General features: G+C 39.8%; 1 protein-coding gene across 1 annotated transcript in view; it reads left to right on the plus strand.

Moving 5' to 3' along the window:
• The window catches only part of dachd (dachshund d), a 90,920-nt gene extending 85,187 nt beyond the window's left edge, over nt 1-5,733 (plus strand). The window contains exons 10-11 of the mRNA XM_063499789.1: nt 1,111-1,179; nt 5,191-5,733. Coding sequence (XP_063355859.1) covers nt 1,111-1,179; nt 5,191-5,228 — 107 coding nt within the window. The 3' untranslated portion in view covers nt 5,229-5,733. The remainder of the gene's footprint in view (nt 1-1,110; nt 1,180-5,190) is intronic.
• The last annotated feature ends 1,586 nt before the right edge of the window (nt 5,734-7,319 follow it).

Here is a 7,319-nt window from a genome sequence, read left to right on the forward strand (position 1 = left end):
CACTCCACAGTGAGACAGTGTTGCTGTACATGACTACTTAAGTGTGGAATTTAGAGGGACGAATAAGGAAAAGAAATCAAATGCTGGAATTCTTCCCGAGTGATAAAACAAAACAACAATGATCTATTATTAATCCACATCAAACATTTTTTAGTTGCTTCAAATTGTGCATATCTCATTTCAACTGCAACTTTCCCACAGTCAACTTATACATTTGCTTTCTGTTCTCATTATGTCCTTCTACTACTATTACAGCACCCAGTCATTTCAATTATCATTTAATCTGCCTCTTGATTAATTGATTAGTCATTTAACATGTCTAAAATATCCATGGTGACATATCTTTACATGATTACCTTTGTTCTGTCAGAGCCAAAATACATTAAGTTGACTATGATACGCGTGTAGAAGGCTGGAACAGACAACATCAGCATTAATTGATGAACAAAATAGTTCCAAATGATTTATTTTGCTCTCTGTCTGCAAGCCGATTGGCTGACGTTTTCAGCTCTAACGAGTACTCTACACAGGGATGTATCCCAGTGTAAGCACACAGACAAGCACACCTTTCCAGCACCTTTGAGGTACAAGTACATTTCCTCAATTATTGATCACTGTGTTTATCTGACAGCTCTAAGCTGGCAGAAGCCCAGCTCCATTTGTAAAAGAAACGTTCACTTTAATGCGTCAGTCATTAATGCACAAGCTCAGCTGTATCAAAGTGGCATTCTTTTATCATTAGTTCACTGGTCTGCCACTAGCGGTGCGCAGTATGGAGTTATTAAGGCAATTAGAAAAAAAAATCAAAACACGACTGTTCATATTAGGTGCAGGTGTAACGTTGCTTTGCTAGCTTTATTTCATCAAGCCACGCTGGGGTTTTTAGTTTAAAAGATTGTTATTTCAAAGTGTTAAATCAAGGATTTCTTTCTTTCTCTCCCACCCTCCCAAACACTGTTGGTAATTAAAGCGAGAAACGGGACGCACATGCGGCTTAGATACAGATTGACATCTTAGTCTCTTGTTTTGAATGAATGATGCTGTGAAACTGGCATTGTGATAGGTGGATGTCAGGGATGTTTAACGGCGGTGATCCCTCTCTTCTCTCAGACTCTCTGACCCCTGAGATGGAGAGTGACCGCAGCAGTGGGAGAACAGATGCTGAAAGGACAATACAAGGTACAGGGGCTCAGATGAGACAATAAATCTCCCTCTCTTTCTCTGGCTCTCACTTTTGCTCTCTTCCTCTGTTGTCCCCCCACTCCCTTTCTCTCTCACCCTCCTTTGCACACACACACACACCCACACACACACACACACACACACACGCTGCTTCAGTTTATGAACATTAGTGTTTCTGTGCCTGCTGTTCAGACATACAGCTCACCATCTGGGCCACAGCACTAGGTCAAGATCATTGGTTTTCTGTAGAAATAATATTGTTCTTTCTCTTGACTTTTAGTGGGTGTGATGCTTTTAGGAAAAGAGGTAAAACTCGCGTGGGATAGAGCTGGAAAATAGAGAAATAGCTAAGCTGTAAGGTCGTGGAAAAAAAAAAAAGACTTTAAAAAAAAGTTGTTTATTTACAACTCAGGCGGCATTAATGAGTCATAAAACCACAAAAAGCAGTGGAATCCCTCCTTTGATAGTCATAAACGGGGCAAATCAATCCATTTTATGAATAAGCCTTGTACATTTTTAATGGTTTGTTTGTTTGTTAGCCTTGGGGGTGCAGTATGTGTTTGGGGAAGGGCGCTCCAGCGATAACCTCTGTAGACTGTCTGCTATCTGTGTTTACCCAGATACAAGACACCTCACAGAGGTTGAATATCCTCATTATTACTCGAACGTAATGCTTTAATACGCCTCAGCTGCGTCTGCTCAGAACCGCCCTTATCAGTGGGAGAGGTCCCAATTTATCCAGGAAAATGCTGCATGTAATTTGCTGTGAAAAGTGGGGGAATGTTCATCTTTGTGAATAAGTTAGGTCCCTTTAACTCTTTAATGTATGATTAGTCAACTTGAACTGCTATTTTGTGAAAGGGCAAAAATAAGAGAAATGTAGCAAGAGAAATAATGACTCCTCCTTAATTAAATGTCATTCAGTCACTGCGGGGATCTGAAACAGTTTGATGCCCCCACCCACCCCCCCCACCCCAAAAAAAAGAAAGAGGAAAAAAAAGGGAAATCCATATGTCATCATTTAAAAGATAACTTCCAGATACAGCGCAATTATAGCTCTCTATTTCATACCAAATTAGTATATTTAGCCCCCTTTAATTTCTAATATTTCACACTTTCGTCAAGAGCCTGCCTCTTTGTGATGTAATTGTGTCAGATTCAATGTGTTAAAGCTTTTGCACTTAAAGTGACAGCAGCCATTGTCCTGCTCCGATGTAAAGTCGGGGTCGAAATGATTATTTTTCCTCATCTAATCCCGGTTCGAAACACCATGATGGGAGCGTAGAGCATATAATTTTTGTGGTCTCTCAATCACTCTGATCATTGCCTCGAAGAGTGGAATGAAGGCGGAAACCGAATAACAGGCTGCACTTTGTGTTTTGTTCAATTAGAGAAGCATTTGTCTGCCACCCATGTCTCCTCTACTCTACTCTGCAAGCCTCGCCGTATAATTAACCTCAAATGGCAAAAAATGATGTTGATAAATTACACAAGCAGAAGGGGGAAAAAAACAAGCCTATCACTCGCATGAAAGCCGAGAGAAATGTGTGGGTATATTCTCAACTCCAAACTCAGGGAGGCGAACGGGGAGGGAGAGGGAGAGAGAGAGAGGGGTGGAAAAAAAAAATAATGAGGGCATAATTTTAGAGAACTAATTATTTCTATTTGTCTTTTGTCACACTTCTCTAATTCTGCGATATTAACACAGTCTGTGTTTATTAATTGCTTTTACAGTGTTTTGAATCGGGTCCAAGAGGGAGCGTGGCTCTTTTCACAGGCAGGCGAGCTACTGGGACTGTACCTCGCCAGTACTGCCTGGCAACGGTGCACACGCGAATATCTTCCCCCAGTATCTTCTCTGGTTCCCTGCCGCTTCCCCACTCGACGTGTTCGGCAAGTTTACACGACCCTGCGCGCGGAGATAAAGTTCTTTGTTGCAAGATTAAACATCAAAACAGTTAAAGTGAAATTAAAATTAAATGAATGAATGTCACTGAAGCAAAAAAGACTGTAATTAATGGATCCCTTAATTGTCTTCATAAAATATTTGCATGGGCATAATTTGCATAATTTACATGTATTAATTAATCTTTCAAAGGAATTTTATGCTGAGAGAAGCCAAAAATTCCCTTTGTTTTATTTAGCATCTAATGAAATATTTATTCTCTTTAATGAACTTTTCATCTTGATTTGAATATAAAAATACGAAAAGTTTTAACATATTTTAATGAGACAGCCTTTCATAAAACAACGTGTCAAGACGTCGCCATTTTTTTTTCTCTTTTTTTTCCCCCCGTCGCGTGTGTAAAGCAGATGTTTCAACATTTGCGCTAATATCGCGCGCCGATTTCAGGAAGTATTTGAATCGGGGAGATTTGTTTGTCGAGTTCCCACCTCCCCCCTCCCCCCCCTCGCTTTCGTGATCATTTCATCTGTCAGGAGCAAAACGCCGCGATGTTTAAGCCTCTCTCGACAGTGTATTAAATGTCATCCTCTATCAAATAATCGCATTCTCTTTGTTTTCATTAACACCCCTATAAATTGCTCCAACTGTGAAGCTGGGCAGGCAGGCAGACAGACTGCGAGGTGATGCTTGATCTGCTGTTGTGGGCGTGTGTGCATGTGTGCGTCGAGTTGTGCATACCTAACCCACACCCCCCCGCACACACACTCGCACAAATTCAAACACCCCCACCCCCCTCCATCTTTGGCTTTCTGTTCTTGCTACTGCTGCATTCATGCTGTAATGACTTTTACACAGAACTCAGTGGTTGTTGCTTGAATAGAGGCAGCCAGAGTGCAATGCCTTTGAGACCTACAGCAGTGCTGGGTAATTAGCCTGTGTGTTTGTACACCCCTCATCCTTCCCCCCCCAAACACACAGTACATATACACACACACACTCATACACACAACAAGCTTTTGTTGTCTCCCCCGTCTGTGCACAATTCATAAAACACAGCCTAAAAGGGAGGGCAGGACTAATTGATAAAATATTGATAATGTAATGAGCATATAGATGATAATAAAGCACCCCAAAAATTTGTGTTAAAATAACAGCAATAGGATGTTTTCAATTAGCGGAGGTGAATGCTGTCTCTTCTGTTTCCAAGACATCGTAATCAGGTGCATCCTCTGCGGCTCGGCGGAATAGTAGTCAAGCGCCGTCTCTGATGTCCTGCACGGCTTGTGTCATGTCCGACAACGCGCGCCGCTAAACGCCTTTGTGCGCGTTTCTCTTTAACATTGAATTATTTAGGCGCACTGCCATGGAGAGGTGTGCTTCTTAAAGGCATTACCGTGGCACTCTCCGGCAGAGGAAATGTGAAGGTAATAAACGTCAAACATGCTCCTGAGCTGTGCCTAACAGATGCTTTTACCAGCTCAGTGTCGGAGCAGCGCTGCTCGCTCAGGCGAACACTCAGACAAGAGTGTTTGCCTGAAATGGACAAAGCTCGTTAGGTTGGAGGTGTCTGGAGATAACGTAGCAATGGAATGTCTGCCATTTCTAATAAACACCATTCCCATGCAGGAAATGTCACTTAGCGAGCGCCTTACGTCGTAAGTGCAGGATTATGTTCAACAAGGATATCAGTTTAGATGTGTTAAATATGTGTGATGAGTCTCGTGCGTCATTGTTATAACTGCTTTTACACTGTTGGCCTTAAAATATGCATGTACGCTCTATGTTTATATATCTATGCTGATGTAGCGTGCCACACTTTGTATTGGTGTTTTCCCTCAGATATCACCAAGTTTCTTGTAGTGGTTGGAAGTAATAAAGTAAAAAGTCAGCATGATATTTAATCATATTTGTCATGGCTGCTAACTTAATCTTATCCTCAAATCAGTTTATGAATTCATAGCGGTGCCGCTGAAATTGAAAGACTACAGGGCAACATTTCAAAGTTAGGTTTCATCAACAATCGCATCCTGAGTAGTGCTTTTTACGTCAGCGGGATGTTAGCTGTTGGCTAATCTTTGGCTTCTGTGTGTTCTCTGTTGCAGATGGAAGACTTTTCTTGAAAACCACAGTGATGTACTGATAAGGCCACGAGGAGCTGGAGGAATTTAAAAAAAAAAGAAGAAAAAAATGGGGGCGGGGGGGAGAAAGAAAGAAAAGAAAACTCACGAAGACTTTCGAGAGCCCTTATCCAGGCAGATTTAGTAGTGGAAGGAAGTCAAGCTGCTTGTAGGAGTTCAATGGACATGCTGTGTTCACCCCAATGCTGGACAAGGTTGAGTTTGAATGTAGAATAAGGAGTCTTTTTTTCATCGCAGAGGCCAACTATCAAATAGTTTGACGAAGCAGGTTTTGACACAACAGCTTGGCCAACGTGAAGGATAAACATATATATTGAGCACAGTAAAAATGTACCCATGGTACATGGTTGGTAATAACTCATAAATTCACAGCACTGAAGATTTTTATACTGTATCTCAGCCAGCGAGAAAGCTTCAAAAAAAAAAGAAGAAGAAGAAGAAATCCGACTGAAGTTCTGTTTTGTATTTCAAATTGAATTTTGAGAAGCTAAAGAGATGAACCTTTGTGTGTGGGGGTGGGTGGGAAGGGGGAGGGAGGGGAAACGTGAGTTTATCCATGTGTTCATCAAAAGAAGAAGAAGACGACTGATGTTTGATTTTCATGTTTTCTAAATTAGATGATAATACAATCAAGTTTCCTTTTTACATTTGTTGTACATACGAGATCCGATGATGCTGATAGGAAAAACTCACTCCAGTCGAACCCGAGTGGATTGATAAGGTATGTGTATATAATGTTAAGAGGTATTGTGTATGCAGTAGAACTATTAGGCAAACAATACCGCCATTTATATAAACCTTCAGTTTTTGTTTTTTTTTTTGTTCGTTTTTTTTCCGTTTTGTTTCGTTCTATCTCTGAGCCGTCATCTTTTCCTATAGCTGCCATTTTGGTGAGAAAGCATGCAGGCATGTAAATGTTTGTCCTGGAATTATGATATTTAATAAATCCTATATTGTGCTGAACAAATACTAGGGTTGACTCACTCAAGCCCGGATGATTTTAAAAACATAATTAACAAACATTTCACTTTCAAAAATGAAGTTTTTTTGTTTTGTTTTTTTTGCTGTCAATACTACTGTAATCTTTGTAACAGAGGTAATATTTCTTGGAATTTACTGTACATTTTTGTCATGAGGCACACTCAGAAATCAGCACCTCTCGATGCTTTTTTTTTTAAAAAAAAAGAAGAAAAAATATGAATTATTGTCGTGTCAGCTTGAAAAACAATCAGTCATGATGCAACCTTTCAAATCTAAACGCTATTTGATTACATTGCTCTAATCCCTGTTTGACCTATACAAATACACTTTTTTTATTTTAGTTTTTTTTATAGTGTTTCACGATATCCCGATAAGAAAAGAAAAAAAAAGTTATAATTTTACTGTTACTTTCCCTAAAGACTTTTGGAGTTTTGGTGCTGAAACACCTGTGTATATTCTCAAGACATAAGCTGATGTCAGTCCTTTAACTGCAAAACAGTTTAGACCTTTTGTGTTATAATCAGGAGAAGAAGAAGGAGGAGGAGGGAGAGTGTCCCATGTTCACAATGTTTGTTCTTTTTTGTTCTCAATGGAGTGTCTAGGTCTGTTGTCACTGATAACTTATATAACTTCTTGAATCATCTCTTCATTGTATTTCAAATTCAAATAAAGTTAACATGTTGATGATAAACCCAATGTTTGTGACACGGTTCTGTGCCATTGAGGTGTTTCAAGCGGTTGCCCCACAATATGCTGATGTAACATTTCCAGATTGCACATTGATATTGCTAAACATAAACACACAGATCTTTACCACTGCGATACCCAAACATGATTTTGTGCAAACATGGGGGCATCTGCTTTCTTTGAGTTTCTAAGTCATATAGTTGTGTTCATTTTAGGGACATTTACAATCAGCCTTCAGACTTTTAACTCTTTTCTATGTATTAAGAATGAATGAAAATATTGTTCTTTGCTTTATATAGCAGTAAAAAAATGTGTATAATCAGATGATGGGAATAACTTGTGTACAATTTCCTTTCTTTTCACTGACTCCAGATGCAAGTGCGAGTGTGCCCTTTCACTTGTGTGTGTGTTTAATGCATAGGCCG

Source organism: Pelmatolapia mariae, linkage group LG16_19, assembly GCF_036321145.2.
Source record: "Pelmatolapia mariae isolate MD_Pm_ZW linkage group LG16_19, Pm_UMD_F_2, whole genome shotgun sequence".
NCBI classification, from domain to species: domain Eukaryota; kingdom Metazoa; phylum Chordata; class Actinopteri; order Cichliformes; family Cichlidae; genus Pelmatolapia; species Pelmatolapia mariae.